General features: G+C 39.2%; 1 protein-coding gene across 3 annotated transcripts in view; it reads right to left on the reverse strand.

The window, feature by feature from the left end:
• Positions 1 to 19327, reverse strand: part of ADIPOR2 (adiponectin receptor 2) — a 46295-nt gene that overhangs the window by 21905 nt on the left and 5063 nt on the right. The window contains exons 1-3 of one of the 3 annotated variants that reach the window (XM_009966524.3): positions 15948 to 16124; positions 14816 to 14879; positions 1015 to 1250 (exon numbers count right to left, since the gene is read on the reverse strand). In XM_009966524.3, the coding sequence (XP_009964826.1) occupies positions 1015 to 1182 (168 nt within the window). In that variant the 5' untranslated portion in view covers positions 1183 to 1250; positions 14816 to 14879; positions 15948 to 16124. Of the gene's footprint in view, positions 1 to 1014; positions 1251 to 14815; positions 14880 to 15947; positions 16125 to 19327 lie in introns of those variants that run through there. The other 2 variants (XM_042795320.1, XM_042795322.1) reach the window with 2 other exon arrangements.

Consider the following 19327-nt stretch of genomic DNA (forward strand, 5'->3'; position numbering starts at 1 on the left):
CTCTGGCAAATGGAATTACAGCAACAGCCCAGCTCTTCTGCCTGGAAGGCTACATTAAGGAACATCAGCATGTTTTTGCTGCTGGCTAAAACCACATAGTTGCTGTAACTGAACTGATACAGTAAACTCATTAAGCCATGATAAATTTAATAGTGAGCTTATGATGAATGCCTCTTCCACTTAACTGTACTGATATCCATCTCTATATATTCTGGGAGAAGCATTAAGTACAGACAGTTCTGAAACTCTCTAACCAGAAAGTACTTTTGTCCAGTGCTTGGACATTACCTTCATATAACATCTAATTAAGCTGCAGGATGCCTTTCCACAGGATGTTGTGGCTGCTAAAATTCACAAAGGCTCATCTACCAAAAAATTCAAAAACATCGCCATTGGCTCAGGAAATCTGTGAGCCACCGGTTATTAAAGGCTGGGAGAGTGTCCTAGGGAAGTAACCCAACATGCTTCCCCATCCTTGTACTCTTCCTTACGAGTCTGTTACTGGCTACTGTATGAGTGAAAGAAGAGACTGAACACTGCAAATGTTTGATCTAACCCAGTATAGCCATTCTTCCAACAAGAATGCTTGCAAACACATTTTTCTGTTCTAATCTCTAAAAACTATAGCAATTAGACAAGGTTCAGATTACATTCATCCAGAGTCAATATATCTTCTCTTTTCACTCATAATTAATTAAAAGTTACAGAACAAAAATCTTTTGATATGAGCAGTGTCTCAGCAGAATATAAACCAGTACAAGTCCCATTTCTCTGAGGAAGGAATAAAAAAAATATAAAGCTGGTAAACTTACATTTATGCCCCATCTTGTCACCCAAGTTCCCATACACTCAACTGAGTAGTTCTGGCATCTTCCTGGTATTATTAGAACTATTTAGCAGGCATAAAGAGGTTGTAAGCTCACAGTTCATATTTCTTGAACTTATTTCAAGCACTGAAGCACTTATGTCAAAACTAATTTTTCCCAGCACACCTAACAGATAATCATAACTTACATTTTCCTGGTCAGAAGACAGAGCTGGCTCCACTAAAAGAAGCCTCTGCTCAGAGCTGTCCTCTTCAAAGGCTGCCTGTGTTGTTGCAGTGTCAGACATGTGTCTTTTTCTGAGCCGTAGACCTGGCTCTGGAGAACCAGCATTATCGAGTTCCGTTAGTTCATTCATGAGATGCTGGGAGACTTCTCAAATATTCTCTTTCCTCTTGGTTCGGTTTGGCCAATTACGTGTTGGCTCTGAAAGACAAACAGTTTGTATAACTGAAGTTGAAGAGTGTAAGAGTTGGCTGGAAGAAGAGCATGCTTAAAAGCTACCAAACAGCTAGGACAACTGCTTTTATATGTGCCCATACTCCCACAGGATCAATTATAAAGATTTCTACATGGCTGGACAACAGATTCTCACCTTGTGACCACTAATACTTTTGTATCCTAACACAAGTTAAACAAAACTTTGAAAGGTTGTAGAAAGTAAGCTCCATAAAACAGTCAATCTACAAAAGCACAGTGATGTTTTTGTAAAAATAAAAATAATTCATAAAGTTATAAACACTGGGTTGTTAATACTATTTACAAGCAAATTACTTATCACAGGCAGTCTATAATTACCAGCTTTTTGTGGGTATAAAGCTCATACCCAAGCTCAATCATGTGGGCTACTTTTCACCAAAACTAGGATGCTATGTACTGGTACAGTTGCTCGGGTAACAGCAAGCAAGCAGAGCTCAAACAGCACTGCAAGGAGGGCAGTAGTACACCCAGTGGTTATGTTTTCCTTGCCTAAACTAGTATGTTCAAATTACTGCTGGCAGCAGGTCTGTACCTTTACTGGTGTAAAGAATTAAACCAGACAAACACCATTCATCCCATCACAGCAATCAGAAACAGATAATTCTCCCAGAAAACCATAACCCGTGCTTTCTACTCAGAGAAGTAACAACATTTTACACTGACAACATTACAAGAAGAATTGAGGGTAAATTTAACTCAAAATGCTAAAGATTTGCAGAAAATTACCTAATGACAACCTGTTAATCTGAGCCCTCATCCAAGAGTATTATTGGTTACCAATTTATCTTGTACATCACTGTGTGGTGGTCACTTCAATAGCCAGCCAAGAGATATCTGTTTGACACTAGTAGCTGCAATCAGAGTGCCAGAAACCATCAGAATGAATTAGCACTCAGCTGAGGCTTCAGGACCACTTTGAAGGAGAATCTATCTGTTTTGCACTAATCGCTTGGTGTCATTCTATTACTGTAGCATCCAAGTCTTTAGATGTGACTAACACATAACATTAAGATAACCCATCTAACAAGTTTTAACTTGCCATGGTGCATAATTAGATTGGAATTTTAGTGCCCAATAAAAGATGCTGAACTTTGTCATAATGTAGGAGGGCAAATTAAAAATACAAGATGGGGGATTGATATTGGCAGTCTTGTAATAAAATGTCACCTCCAAAAAGCCAATAAATAGTGTACTCATTCCTTTCAGGGACTAATCTCATTTACATATGATCACTGCAAGATAATTCTCAGCTCTGACAAATGTGCTATAGTTAATTTTGCTGCAGTAGTTTGTAATATTATATCCCCTCAGCTGCCTGACAATCCCCAGAGGAGAGAGCTGCTAACGAGCAGGTAACAGACTTTGCAGAACTAAATGATACCTCAGTTGTCCGTGTTCAGTATGGTACACTGCCCTAATCAGGCAAGAAGGTAAGTTTACAATGTGACAGCAGAGCAGATGGTATGCCCACCTTCCTGCTAACTCCACTACAGGCTCAGTAACCTCCATCTGAGAAGTAACATCTAAAATGGTCACAGCTGCTTACTTGGTAAACAAGAGCCACAGGACTATTGCCCTACAAGAATTAAGCCAAGGTTTAACAACATTACACAGGAAGCCCAATGAAGAAGTTGAGCAAGTGGACTTGAATATCAAGAACAAATATTTAGAAAGCCACAGAACAACAGAAATCTTGACTGCTTTTGTCTTATTTCAGGAAGCCAATTCACAATTCTATTTTTATGCAAGAGGTATGAAGACATCATCACACTGTCATTTGGCAAAACTGATTTAGGGAAGAATAAGGAGAATACACAACTAGAACTTAGTGGGGTCTTAATTTAAAAAGACAACTTATAAAAGACTCATTTCGGTACAGTACACTGTATTAATGTGAAGCTGTAGATAAAAAAAAAAATCAAGTAAGCAGAGCAGCTGTTTGTAAACAACAGGTAAACACACACACACACACACACCTGATACTCCACACAACATTTCAAACAGGTAGTTAGTTGAAAGAGCCATACTTAGTTTCATGGATTGTTCAATTTGCATTAGACATTTAACCAACAAGTTTTACTAGTTTTTCTTTCTACCAGCTTTAAGCAATAGAATTGCCCTTGTGCTGCATTACCTGCTATATTGCCTAAGAGGACATCCTTACATTGCCTCTATGACATTATGGGAGCAACACTCAAAGAGACACAGTAACAACCAAAACAACAGGCTTAACCACATTTGGCCAAGATGCTTGTGAAAGGTTCTCCTAATGCAAGAAGATACAAGAATGCCAAGAGACTTCTTAAATCAGGCCTTGGAGATTTACTTTACTAGCACTTGCTGCCAAGCAATCACTGAAGTTAAAAATAAAAGATGCATTTCACCTCCAGCGAGTGAGATTTGCATTCATCAGCAAAGTTGAACTTTAGAGCTCTGCATAAGTAGAACTTATTGCTTCTTAAAATTACAGTGGAATTGCTCAGTGAACTAAGATGTTTCCATGTCTTTCAGTCAGGATCCTTTTAGTGCTAAGTAGGCTTGCCCTTACTGAACATGCAAAGGTAAGCAAGCCAAAAGGTAGTCCAAAAGCATCACTATTGGTTTTTAAGTCCTTTTTAAAAATATACTACAAAAGCCAAAACCACATGATTGAATGCAACATGGTGTTGCCAACAGAAAAGTGCTAATAGCCAGAACTATTTGTTCACAAGTGAAAGACAGCAGTCTGAGATTATGAACACGAAAGGCACAGACAGTCTTTAATTTCTATTATAAAGTTTCTGTGACTCCACAGTTCAGTGAAGGGTTTGAATGACTAGGATGATCTTTTCCTAATTAAACAGAAAGTCTGTATGGTCAGTAGCACCTTGCCAGAAGATGATGGTTGAAGCACTGTGAAGAGACTGCCTCATTCTGTCTCTAAGACTAGGCAGTTCTTGAAAACAAAACCTAGAAATTGGAAAGCTGTAGAACACCTGAGGTCTTGGAAGAGATTGTTTTGTGTTTCAATTAGATTATAAGTCCTTTAAATTTTTTGTAGCAGGCAACAAAGATTTCATTAAAATTAGCTTCCATTTAAAGAGGAAGTTGCCATGTAAAACTTAAAATATACTTAATTATTGCATATATAATAAGCATAATATCAGCATCTAGATCAATCAGTGAGTTCCTGCTGTGTTTAAAATCAGCTGAGAAAAGCATCTACAGAGTTTGATTTGTTCGGTTTGTATTTTTAGTATAGAAAACTTCTAAAGGCTAAATCAGCTTTTAGAAAAGACTTACCAGTTTAATACTGTCAGAGTTCTAAACAGGGCCTATAAACACAAAATGTAGCACTAAGTCAACTTCATATGCTGTTGTCAGCACTCAACCCACAATACCCTAAGTGGTCATCACTCCCAGCTGCTCACTTCACCCCAGTTCAGAAGTCAACCCCACAGCAAGGAGAGTCAGTGCCAGTTTCAGGCTGTAGACTGACAGTCATCATCTTTTTGAAAACAGAATCACAAGGCAATACTATTTCAGTAGTTCACTGCAATTGTGCAATGTCAGAGGAGTCAACATCGACAATTACAGCATATTTAGGACACTGCTTCAGCCCTCAAGATGACAAGGAAAGAGTGGGTCTACAAACTTAAGCACAACAGGATGATACTATTATTTTTCATACGATCTTCCTGGATATTCCCCAGGATAAGTGATACAGAATTCACCTGGCATGAGGACTAACTCTTTTCATTATGTTCCACCTATAAGCAGCACAAGGATGATCTTTTCAAAGGTATTTCATTCTGTCTGTAGCTGGTATTTGGAAGAAGAATAAAATTTGCATCCCCCTCCATCCCCCCCTCACTGATCCAACAGACTATGATAGAAACTTTTCTGTTCAGGAAGGCAGTGGCATCCACTGCACTCTTTCCTTGCTAATCCTCTTCAAAGCATTCATTAAACTTGCATAAGCAGCACATACACACTGGATGAATCTTCGTAGGATTAGCTCATTCTCCCTAACAGAGTTTAGTTATCAAAAGAACAAAGGTCATCATAAAAATTTCACGCTGTATCATTTATCAGAACATTCCTTAATGTTTAATGACAGACTTGAGTGCCTGAAAAGTCTTTTAAGAGATACTATCTTGATCAAACTTTGCCTTGCCTGCGTCCATGTACCATCACAGCTACAACAGCATTGCTGGTTGGCTAGCTACATCCATGCCAGCAGAATGGCAAAGCCAATTGAACAGTAAACCACCTATGAGCTGAGTAATTTTACCAAATTCTAAAGTTGTTTAAACTCGGCCACAGTAACAAAATAGGCACAACTGCATTTCCAGAACTGTTAGCACAGGTACAAACAGCAAAGCACTTCCAGTACAACCCATGGGCAGATTGTTCATGATAAGAACACAGCTTATATAGGGTAATGGAGAGGACTTTTTGCCTATAAAACAGTTGATTCCAGCTACCTTAACTGAAATAAGGTATACTAAACAAAATGCAGCTTTCTTGGAGCACTGTATTTCAACTACTATCTTCTGGTAGGGAGGTTCTGTCACAAGTAGTCCCTCCCAAATGGTACAAGTATCACCAACAGTATTTAGTAACATCACACAAAAGCTTAAATTATTCTCAGGCAACACTGGTATCATCCTATCACCCATCTGGATCCTTTACTCCTTAGCACCAGAACTGAGTTCATCAACCACCTGGCAAGGTGTTGGGTTTTGTGCTTTGGGTTTTTGGGGAAGAGAAGCTGACACCTTTGACATTCTGCCTACGTGGCACCCTGTTTCACTTACTGGGGAAATTAGGCAAGCACCAGTGCCAATACAAGGCAGGCATATGCAGTTTGGGTAAGGGAAAGAGGAAGAGGAAATCAGACCAAAGCCCCGTGCCACATGAGTTAAGACTGCTGTTGAGCATCACGAACGCATGTGGCCTAGCTAACCCATGCTGAGTCACTTATTAACTATATGGGGCATCTACTGATTGAGATAAGAAATCCATACATTTTAAGCAGACTTCTGAATTGCTCCTAAGCTAGAAAGCCACAGCTAAAAGTTAACAAAATAGTAATATTAAAAGATTCAAGAGTATAACTTGAAATATGGGATTTTGTGGCTTTTTTTTTTCCTCTTCTTAGAGTCTTCCCATGATTGAGCTGTCTTTTTCAATTAAGGAGTTAAACCACCACAGCAACATCTCAAATATTCTCCAAAACTACAGTCAAAAACAAAGCAAACAAGGGTATGTGTGAAGGGGGGAAGGAGGAAAATCACAGAAAACCTTGTTTTCTCAAATGTACCCTAAAGGAAAAGTATGAATCGGGCTGTAAAAATTCTTTGGAGGTCATCTTTAACAATGAGGAACAATGAGGAAGCAATCCAGCACCTCTTCTCTTAGATGTAATTTCCCTAGATAAAGAGACATCTACAAAACAAAGATTAGACTCCCGCAGAGGGTCAGTGGCCAAAAAGCTGTCTTTGTAACTTGTAAACTGTCACTGGACACTTCAGCCTAAGCTATTTCACAGCAGGCTGCAGAGGCAAACAATCAAGTACATTCTGATGCATTTAGATCCAAAGGAACAAGCCAGCAGCCTGCCTACATTAACGAAATGCTTCCATTTCAGAGGATCCCATTACATTGTTACAACATTTGTCCAATTTGTACTGCAAATTGGACCCCAGTTTTGTAACTGGGTTAAGCATTATGTCAGAGGTTGGCCCACCCCCAGTGCACAATGTCTGGTTGTTACAGACTGTACGACTGCTGCAAATTACTTTTGCTCTTCAATAAACCAAAACCAAGAGAATTGTCACAAATGCAGTACAAAACGAGGCACAGAAGTTCAAGTTCTGTTCACATCCAAAGCCCAAACCTGGAAAAATTGCTTTTGGTTCATTTTTCATTAAATGGCTTGGCTTCTCCATATGAGAAACATTCCATCTATGTTCCCTTTTATGATTTTATTTCTGTGGCATGTTACTAACTCACACCAACTTATTTCACAGTTGCCAACAACAAAAAGATGCAGTTGTTTTTTGTTAGTAACACTTTAGATCACGGACTGTCTCAAAGTGAAAGACTGAAATTAGACAATACTTTCCTCTTAAGCAAAAATTTAGAATACATCCTGTTAACTACTGCCTCAAGGACATCTGATTCACAGAACTGTTGGGTGAAGATAAAGAAACCAAAGTCTTTGGAGCAGGCACTAAAATCCAGAGCTAGGCTACTCAACGGAAGTTACATTCATTTAACCCCTCTACAAAGGATCTTTGCATGAGAATGTAAATATCACCAAGATCAAGAGCAGCAATCCAGAGAGCAAACACTCCTCTATCCTGGCAGGTACAATGCTCTCCTCCTAGGAAGCATAAATTTGAATCTCTAGAAACTGAACCAAGACCTTTTACAACTCAAGAAAATGCTCCATGGCCTGGAACAACTGTAGAAAAACACACACTTCCACCTCGATTTTAAAACCAGTGACGAATACACACAGTGTAGGCTGCAAACATCAAGAAGTAAAGCACTTAAAACAGCTGCCTTCAGTGCTTCTTACTGGCTTGCTTGGATATCTCTTTACTTAGATGCCATCACTGTGCAGATTTAAGGGCTGGCTGGTGCCAAGAGGGGGCAGCCCCACTCTTCCCCGGGTGGGCAAACAGCCCCACTTCTCATGGCTGCCCCCCCACAGAGGGACTCTGATGTCTGTCACAACTCATTCCTGGTGGCAGTCTGAAAAAACCTTAACCCAGGGAGCAGAATGAGATAATTGTCTACTATCAAACTAGCAAACTAAATTGGCTCAGTATACTATCAGAGAAGCAGCGTGGACAACATGACAGAGGGCAGGATCACACACCCAAGATTTTAGTTCTATTTTATAGGCAATATTTTCCTAATCTGTTAAGGACTGACAGTTATCTGTTCACCCAGGCCTTTAATTGTCATCTATGTACATATCACAGCCTTTATTATAACCTGTTGACCAGCTGCAGACCACAACTGGCATAACAAACCAGACACCTTACCAAGATTACTAATTTTAATGCAGCGGTCAGGATCTCAGAAGCTTGGTTGCAAAAAGCTATCACTCTTCCCAGTTTTTAGAAGCACCTACTCTTTAGTTTTGCTGATAATCTTGATAAGCTTTATTCATGAGGTTGTGAGCTTGCTCATTAGTGTTTTATCTTGTGGTTGACAGGTTTGGTCTACAAAATACGTTTGCATTGCTGTATTTGTAAAAAACAGAAACAAAGAAAACTTAATCCTTTCCTTAAGCTCACCAATGCCATTTCCTCATTTGAAAACAGGATATATTCCTCTCCTCAAAAACCATAATGTTCTGCCACCAGTCAAACAACTCTAAAAGTCTCTTCTTTTTCTGTAGCAAAAAATGTTACAAGAACACTGTACAAATAACCAACATCCATAACCACAGCATTGTATCAGTCTAAGATCAAAGAAGTGGTGCAGTATCTTTTTCAGCTTCTTAACCACCAAAACTCAAGCAAGACAGATCTTCAGTAACTAGACTGCACCTAATTTATATCAGTCAGAAGTAGAAATAGATAAGACCATATTAATTACATATCTTAATTTCCTTAATGCAATAGCCAGAGAACAATTTGCTTTTTAAAAGATAATCAATGCTGAAAGTTAAGAAATAAGTGAACTCCCAGTGTCCTTTACCATTTAGTGCCACTCTTTCAGAGATGCATTTCTTTCCCAATAACATTGTTTGAAATCATCTCCAATTCTGAAACAAAACCAAGGACACTGATATCAATACATCACTGATGTAATTCAATAGTGGAAATGTTAAGCTAATCTTTTACTGTCTACTGTCCTATAACTAAGGAGAGATGGCAAAACACCCACAGTCTACTTAAGATACTATGTGAGATTTCTACTAAAAAGCTAATAACCAAAATTATCATCCAAATACACACAAGCCTTTTAAGCAGGGATGCAGCTTAAACTCAAAGGACATCTACAGGACCTACACCAAGGCACTCGCACAAAAAGTCATCCTGCTGTGGTTTTTGTTTTATCATTTTGGCATAACGCATTTTCTTAGTATAGCTGCAGCCTGCTATGCTAGCATAAATTTCAATTTTGAAGCAGTTTAAGACCATAAACATGCTCCAAGTTAATTTTCAAGTAACCAGAAAGCATTTGGGGAATATACACATTAGATGTTTTGTGTGACTTAATATCACTTATTGATGCCTTCAGATAGCCACGTGGGGTGGAGGAGGGGTGATCCATGTCTCTTCCAACTCAAAAAAAGTCCCCCCAAACACACATGGGAATTGTCTGAAAAAAATGGTGTGAGCAAGCTGTAGCAATGAAGAGCACTTCACTCACATATACTTGCAGAGAAAAATATACTGTCCCTACTTTGAAGCATGTAATTGATAACTCTGATAACAGGGCTACACTGCTTGTTCAGTAAAATGAGGACTGGCTGTAACATTAGATGAATGACAATCAGCACCATTAAAGGAAAATAAAGATTATTTTGTTATGTCAAACTATTTATAGTAGATAAATCGCAACAGAAGATAGTGACAGCAGGAGATTAAGTAAAAATTCCTCAAAGAAAATAGACACAATATTTACACTTATAAAAATACCTTCTTACAAACCAGGAATAAAACCATAATTTCACATTTAAAAAGCGTTGGCATTAGCATCCACATTGCCTCTATCACAGATAAAATACATAATTTACTCTCTAATTAGAAAATACATAAAACACAAGACTATTTTGTGAAGCACTTATACTAAGTAACAATGGCTACATAGCACAATAAAGCACTACTGGCTACTCTCAGACCTACACAGGTCACCACTAGGCAAGAGAAGACAAAAGAGAAGGTGCCTCCAGGATCCTTTACTCTGTTCTGCTTGAGAGCCACGAGTCATAAGAGGGTTTGCAACACCATTCCTGGACTTGTAAGTAATAAGCAGGGATTTGCAGACATGGAACAGGGTGGGAGGGAATCATAACCATGCAGCCCTGTAAATACAGCACCACCAGTGCTAGCAGCAGGCCATAAGCTCCATGCTGAGCTGCAAGGCCTTAAGGCTGAGGCTTGCCAGGCTTGCTCTGCCTAAACTTTTCTTGACATGCCTTTTACTCGGTTTAGCTGTGACAGCAGCTTCTCTAATTGTCTAGATGTCTATGGCTAATTTATTTTACTTTTGTTTACCTTGGTGTGGTATAAACTCCAGTTATCCTCCACAGAAAGAGGTATTTACAATGATGTCAAGAAATACTTACCTAGTTGACAACAGAAGCCCTGAGAAGTAGAGAGAGAGGATGCAGTACAGAGGGGTACAGGCATAGGACAAGAGATGGGGCACAGGCTTGCCACCAGAGACCCCATGGTTATAAACAACTCATTAATGGTCAGTTAAAAAAAAACCCGGAGGTGGACAAACCTGGCTTTAGGAATAACAAAGAAACAGTAACTATATATAGTTACCATAAATTCAGACATAACTTGGTGCAATAGACCAATGAAGAAAGGTGTAAAAATATGTTAGCAAACGTACAAAAAAAACCCAATTGGATCCTAGAGGGAGGAAGAAGAAACAGGCAACATCAACATCACACTCCTCCCAACAAATGACTCCCAAGGCTGACAACCTCCCATTATCATCTCCAGCAGTCCAAAACTGCTGACTTAAAGACCCAGAGCAGCAATGGATGGGTGAAAGTAACTCCACTAGACCAAAAGATGAGTGTGATACAATTTTAGTTGCATTTGGCAACATTATCCCCTATGCAAGCACTCTAACAGCAATAATACTCTTATTTTTCCTTTAAGAATTAAATCTAGACTAACAGTTCTTGAGTCAGACTGTTAAGATCTCCATTATACCAACAACAAATTTTTGGCTTTACTCACACACACATTACTTTTATATACACACAGACACATGCACAAGGGCTGCTTCCTCTTTGCCCATAAACGAGAATGTAACAACATGGAGTCCTCCACACCTCCTCCCATTTTGCAACTCTGAGGAGCACTGTTAGTCTTTAAAGTGTTATAGAAAAATTACAGTATTATAACAAAGCCTGAAACAGCCCCAGGAAAAGCAGTCAGATGAGCTGTCTGAACCTGTAACATATTCTTTCTCCAGAGGGAACTCTGTTTCGGGGTGACCCAGTCAACCTTGTTTTGTACCAAAGGGCCTTTCATACGTGTATATATGCTCCTACAACAGCACCTAAACACAAAAAACAGTGAGCTAAGCAGTTACTGTCTGCACTTTCTGTTTGCAGAAAAGTATTCTAAACATCACAGAAGACACTCAATTTCTTTAAGAAACCCTAAGAACAGGAAGGAAACATGGCCAAGTTGATAAGCATCCATGCTCTTAGGAGTAGGAAGGGTATGAATTTGGGTTGATTTCCTGGACAAGGGCCCAGACAGTAGGAACACGAGCAGAGAGCAAGAACTGGGTCAGCAAACTACTGAATAGTTATTTGTCCTAGTTTTCAAATACTCACTGAAGGTACTCTTACACTACCCCAACTGCATCTGTAAAGGGTGTTAATACAGGCAGAACTATTCAGATAAACTATTCTGGAAATAAGGAGAAATACCTTATGCTGACACAACACCTACTGTCAATGAAGTTAACAAATAAGGGATCTCATTCTAGTTTGTTCTCTTTCTGTAAGAAAAATAATCTATCTAGTATCATTTTGATCCAAAGACTAACTACCATGTCTGTGGCTATACCCGACGTGCAACACAGCACTTCAGATTCATCTGATGTGCACAGACAAACAGCTGTCATCAATACTGAGAAAACGCAGGCCAGGCTTCTCAGCAGACTGAGTGCTTCACATAGGAGCCAACCACTGATCTGTATGCCAAAAATGTGCTAGGAAACCTAGCCCAGAACTCTATACAAGGGTCAGCTGTAAACAGAGCATAAACACTGTCTTATCCACTCCTAAAATCCCCAGGTATACAATTATATGAAAGGTCTTCCATTATTGGCAGTATTGACAGCACAGCAGCAGCATGGCATGCATGCTTTCAGAAAAAAAGTAGACACTGACAGATTTGTAAGTCCTAAGAAAAGTTAATAATCAGTGCTGTGAATTGAATACATTAGAAGAGAGTAGAAGTAAAACCTCAGAGAACAAATGACCTGACCAGAAAACCAGGCAAGCCCTGACCTATGTACACAAGCAAGCAGCTGTGGCTAAGGAAACAAGAGTATGAACTGACACAAGGCTTGCATTTATGAAATACAAAAACTGATATCTATTTTTATCATGTGCCAATTAATCAGTAATATTTTAGAAGTTTTATATCACATTTTACACACTTACAAAATTATCTGAGACAGGATTTGCTTTGCAATAGCAAAGAAAGTTTTATTTAAAACCAGAGCTGACCACTCAAAATTGCAGTAAGATTTCACCACAGTACAAGGTTTCCCAATCTTCACGTCTACCACCACAACACCACTACCCAAAAACAACACGAAAAAGTGAAAATACCAACCACTGTCTGTTAGCCAAGGTAAGGTCACAGAATTAGCAGATGCTGACCTCAAACACAAAAAGAAGTTGTGGTACAGCAAATAGTTAAACCTTGGAACTCCTTGCTGCAAGATGAGGTTTCACAGGGCAACTGGATAAATGCACGTGATAAATCCAAAGTGTGTTAAGCATATGAAGCCACCTCTAGCTCTAGAAGCCCCCCAAATACCAGTGCATGTCTATCATGTACTGCTTGCACATCCATGCTTAGAAGCTATTTTCTTCCTTAGGGGATAGACATCCTTACTAAAACCTGAGAGTCCTCTCTGAGGAAGAACAGCAAGGGGCCTAACGAGTAAAATCGAAACAAAACAGGGAAAAAGTCAAATTGAGACAGAAAATGAGAAATCCCTCAGAAGAAAGGATGAGGGTTAAAATAGAGAACTTCTCAGGGACACCAGACAAAGAACTCTAACAATGCCAGTAACTCCCCAATGGCATCCAAGAAGCAAGTAGGTACTACCCTGAGTCACAGTGGCCATCAACTTAAATAAGGGACCAGAAAAACCCTATAGCTGCCAAAGTCCCGTTTGCCAAGTTTCTTCTTTCTTCCCTGAATGGCCAGCTTGGCTGGGACCTGCAGGTGGTCCTGCAACTTGGCCAGGCTTCGGATTTAAAGGGTATAAATAGAAACATTAGGGACAAAGCACAGTCAAAGCCTCAGTAAGAGGTGCTACAACCTGGCACATGTGCCATATGCCCATCAGGATTTCATCCTGCAGCAGGGGAGCACATCAAGTGAACCGTATCATGAACACACCCATAGCACAACCCTCCATCAACTTATCCCCAGTGAAACACAGAATCTGATGAGCACAAGCCAGCCCAAAGCTTCGTGGTCTCTCCACTTCAGGCAGGAGGTCTTGTAACTTTGTGCATGGGTGGGGCACAAGGGCAAGAAAACTGAGTAAGTGGAGCCCAAGAATGTAAAGATGCTTCTGTAGCATGGCTGGGAGCCAGAGTAGGCAGACGTCACTCAGCCTGCTTGGGTTACACACAAGAGTGGTCAGAGAGTCTCATGAGACAGAAGCTTAAGCAGCAGCTCCACAATGAAGGTAGGATCCCGGGCCAGAGGAATTTCTAGTTTGACCCAGCCTGGTTCATGTTATAGCTATTCTGGAATTCCAAGTTTCAACAGAATGACTCACCTTCTTCCAGAGATTGAAGGAAATCCGAACACTCAGCGTGCCCCAATTTTGATTCTTATAGATAGATTGGATGAAAATCTGTTAACCACTGACTATGATTTTCACCTTCTTCCAAGAATAGTGTTTAGACTGTCACACAGCAATCTGATGTCATTAATTTCCATTGCCAAAGTCAGAACAGTAAGAGTAAAGGTTTAAGGAAAAACTAAAAAAAAAAAACAAAAAAACACCAAACAAAACTACACAAAAAAAAAACACACAAAACCAAAACAAAACACCACACACCAAAGCACAACAACAACACCACACACACACACGCAACCACAAAACAAAACAAAACAGAAACCTGACAAGAAAACCACAAAAAACCCAACCCAAAAAACAACCCTACCAAATACCTGATGCACTGGTAATTTCCCTCCTGAAGGGGAAAAGAATGACTAATTTAAGTCCTGTCTCTCACTGGTTTATACTCTCATGCACGTACCTAGCGCTCATCTCAACTACCAACTCCACTTTGGAGGCCAAGCTTGTCACATTAAGTGTCACCTCATTTCAGAAACATACAAATTTCTAACAAGCCTCAGTCCTGAGAAATACAACTTAGAACAATGAAACAAACAGATCTTGCACCTCCCCTGTGGAATAACACAGAATAGTTACCTTAACCACTACAATATATTTCCCAAAAACACCCAGTATTCCTAATCTCCAATTTGTTACTGCTGACAAATAGCTGTGCTACCCATGAGGAAGCATAGATCAATTTATCTCACCTCAAACTTGTCACTGGTTCTTGATGTTTGTGTTCAAGCTTGGGAAGGTTACAGTCCAAGATTCCTACAAGAAGGATGTGAAATCAACATGAATGCTGTTTCTCCAAGTTAACGTAAAACTAGATAATCAATTTATGCAGACAGGGGGCAAAAAAAAAAATTCCTTAGAGTAAGTATGCTATACAGCAGCGATTAAACATTTACAGCGGATGACAAAATGCATGAATTCCATTTAAATTAGAATACTTTGATTTTTGTAGGGTCACTCACCAGGGTAATAACTTTGACTTAAAACTCCACATAGTTACATCTAAATTGTAAGAAACTCCACACAGTTGCACCTAAATTGTATAAAGAGGCATCAGCACAAAACCAAGGAAAGCAGGAAATTTCACCATCTCTGCTACATCATTTTCCATAAAATGTCCTATGTAACTCCAGATACCATATTTTATTCAAACTCTCTGCCAAACAAATCTCTGCTTCGGTTCTTGTTAAAACTGATTTATTACTGTCAAATACATTAATCCGCATGTTAATCTGCCTCGGGTCACTTGAAGTTGCTCAGAAAGGACTTTTGTCAAGCCATATACAATGTTGCTTTTGGTCCACATGGGAATTTGAAAGCAGAGCTTGGGAGAGATCCTCTATGACATAAATATTGCAGCATGAAAACAGCAAGGAATGCAGAAGACTTTTCCTGTAATCCATTTACATTTTCTCTGCTTCACTTCACAGCATGTTGTTAGAGCCTAAAAATTTCACTAAATGAAAGCTGAGTTTATCTTAGGATCTTGTGTCACTGGAGTTGTAAAGTATACAGCACTCACATGCCAGCTTCAAACCGACATGCATTGCACTCCAGTGGAGGAGGGAAGGTTTGTAAGTTATACAACCTACTTCATCCATACTGCAAGTAGTACACAAGACAGAAAAGCTGGCTCAGACATTACCCCTATTACATTATGTACAATAAGTGCTGGCAACATTTCTATACAAAGTCTTACACCAAACAGTTCAAAGCCTTTCAGTTGTATGCCTTCCTTATTCAGTATTTCCAACAGAAAGCAGAATTGCTGTTCACTAACAGATCACTCGCCTCCCAGTATAACCAATTCTTTAGACAACTTACCCTATGATCCAAGATTTTCAGCACAATCTAATAGAAAGTTCAAAGACGAATACAGGTAGTTGGACAATCACTGAAGACAAGCAGTTTTAGCATACACATCCTTCATGTTTGCTTAGCGACTGGATCACCACCAGCACAATATGCTGATACAGGTGTATTACCCGTCACATCCCCTGAAGTAGCAGTCTCCAATGCAAACAGCAGTAATGCATACATTCTACACCTTTCCTTTTTATGTCCACCTAGTAATCCATTCTAAATGCCAGCAATTCTCAATTACTCCATCATTAGTATGACTAAACATCATTCTACAATAGGAATTACGCAACTATGCTTTGGTCAACCCCAAATACCACCACTGTTACCCGTGACTTTGAATGCTGTAACAAATAATATGCTTGTAAACAGTTCATTTATTACAAAGACATTACTTAGAATACCACCCAATTCAGGAGTCCCTTTGGCTTGAAATGAGAAAGTGTTGAAATATTCTGTTACCTCAGAACAGGATCTTCAAGAAGGGAGCACCAAGTTTTAAGGATGTTTTAATCTCTACATAGGATAAAGCCTCTCAAAATGTAGTAAGATTTCAGGTGGTATCACAAGAACTACTGGATGCATCATACTTACTGCTAAAAGAACAGGAATGTGGAATTGTACCTTTTCAAGGATGACCTTAGACTGCACAAAACATTCATGTGAGTCTTGCAGGCAGATAAGCCCTCGGGCACTTACATAATAATCAACTATTCAAACAGAGCCAAGGCATGAGTTTTTGGAGGAAAACAGTCATGGGTTCTGCGATCATGCTTTGTTTTTCTCAAAGACTTTACTGTGATGTGTAACAAGGGTGTATTTCAATGGGTTAACCGATAGAAAGTCAGCTGGAAAGGGCTTACATGGAAGAATGAAAAACTGACATCCTCCTGAGAACATCTTGTACCACTTCTCCAATAGCATTTTAAGACTGCTGCTCAAAACCCAAAGTGGACCTAGGTTACCCACAGTCATGCAGAGCTGTATTGTTATATCAACCCTGACCTTCTCAAGAGTATGTGAGAGTTTTTGGTATCATCTCCAATAGCCTTGTGTATCATCTTCCTTTCCCTACACTGACCCGTATACTGGAGTCCTTCCAAATCAGTTGACATAACTGGCATTTTCAACAGCATCACACGCTAGTTAGATGTTTTGGACAGAAATATTTATGCAAGTGCTGTGAAACGTGGTCAGCCTCTCTCACTCTCTGAGTTTGCCTTTATGGCAGAAGACATGAAATATCCTACCTTTAAACTCCAGAGTATAGGATCAAGGACAAATTAGAAGACTTTTACAGATACAGTAGCTAAATCCAATATGTATCTTCTCAACTACTTTAGCAATAAGCCACCCCCTACTGAATCAAACATTGGATTTTTGCAACCCAAAAAGTTTTAGTGTTTTATTACTGTTCTTCCTTCTCTACAGTCCTAGTTGATGTAAGAATGTCAGAACACCTATGAAAAATCTTGAGAGAAGAGGCTTTGGCAAATTACACTGTGTTTCTAGAGAATCACCTCAAAGGAAAACAAAAAAAAAAAAGCTCCACCAAAAACTATTCCTTTATATCCTCAATAGGAGTGAAATTAGTAATTCATAATTATCAGGTGGTCAGAAAAATTTAGTATTCTTCTTCTTCTCTGCCAAAAATGTATTTGAAAATACCCCTTAAGAAATTTCTTAAAAATTAAGTCTAAGCTACCTAGCAACTTCCTTCACTGCATTTGTGAAGCTCACAAAAAGGGAAGGATTTTTATAATACATCCATTATTGAACTATTTCTGTAATGCTGCAGAATTCACACAGTTGCCAAATTATTAAAAAAAAAAAATCACAGAGCAGGAAGTCAAAGAGCAGTTGCACTTAACCACGGACATTAAGATCATCAGGACACAAGCCATTTTGCAGAATTCTCCTCTTAACTTGGACTATGTAAAGGTCAGAAAACCACTAAGTAAAGCTTTTGTTGACTTTGTTATGCTTTTCTCAACTCCCAGGACACCCACCTTAGGAAATAATCCATTTTGTTCCCCACTGAAGGTACAGCAGGCAGAAAGCCAACAGTTGGCACTTTGTCACATAGCTATTTTAGTAATAATTATGGATCGAGTCTTCCTTTTATTTCTACAGTCATGTTCTATTAAAGCAAAAAACTATTTGCCTAAAAGATTAATATTGAGAACAGTAGAACGTTGCCCTTATCAGCCTTGCAATGCTATGTGCTGTTCTAGGGAATATGTAGACATGCACATAATTGCTTAAACGAATGCAATTTGTACACTGCTCTTCACGAGCAAATTGGTTGTATCATCCCATAATGTCAGAAAGTACCAGATTCCACCACTGCTAACTTATATCCACAGCAATAGCATTTGTCTAAATAACATGCCCACAAATTCCACCAGCCATTAAGATTGGGACATAAATTAACGCATTAGGAGAGAAAACAGAAAAATTGCACCCTTCAGTTACATCACAGAATCGCAACCACTAAATCTCAGGAGCAGCAGCATTCTTCATCAGAAAAGCATACCTAAACTGGCAGCTGAGAGAAACTGAAATGCATGTTCAGTGGCTCTTCATCTCAAGTCCCACTAGCCATCCACCTCTGTTCCAAATGCTAAAATCCCTTTTCCTGTAGGTAAAATCTTGCCAGTACTCTCAGGACAGAGTATAGCCAGTTTCTGCTATACTTATCTTTGCACTGCATGGCTTTTAAAAACAGCTCCCACTGTAGACTGGGAGACACAGGTAAGTATTTCTAGTACAGCAGGAGTTAAAGATTAGCTAAAGGAATTTTACCACTAGCTACAGGGATTTTACTGTTCAGATTAAACCAAAGCAGCCAGACGTAGTATTTGCTCTCAGAAGGCAGCTTTTACTGCCTCAATTCAAATATTCCATCTTCATCAGAAGTTCTGCATTTTACAGAAACTCAAAAACAATGTATAGACATATGTGGGCTTGAAGTCCTTATCATGGTAACAGGTCCCAAAAAGCTAGTATCACAAGTAGTTTGGCACAAGAAATCAAAAGAGCACAAATAAGTACGCTCCTTAAAGTCTGCAGAATTACATGAAGAAAATGTTTCATACAGCAAAAAAGTCTGTGGCATGTTCCCCCCAGAAGAACAGCCTGTTTATTAAAATATCCATAAACATCCAATTTACTAACACACATTTATGACAACATTGAGAAAATCATACTAGTCAAGCAACAAACATATCCATAAGCAAAGAGGTAAAACAGGAACCTCACCAGAATGCTGCCATTAAAACAGAGAAAAGCCCACTAAATGTTCCCACCAACAGAACAATCTTATCTAAAGGCTGTAGGAGAAC

Source organism: Tyto alba, unplaced genomic scaffold, assembly GCF_018691265.1.
Source record: "Tyto alba isolate M040663 unplaced genomic scaffold, T.alba_DEE_v4.0 Super-Scaffold_21, whole genome shotgun sequence".
Classification (NCBI taxonomy): Eukaryota; Metazoa; Chordata; class Aves; order Strigiformes; family Tytonidae; genus Tyto; species Tyto alba.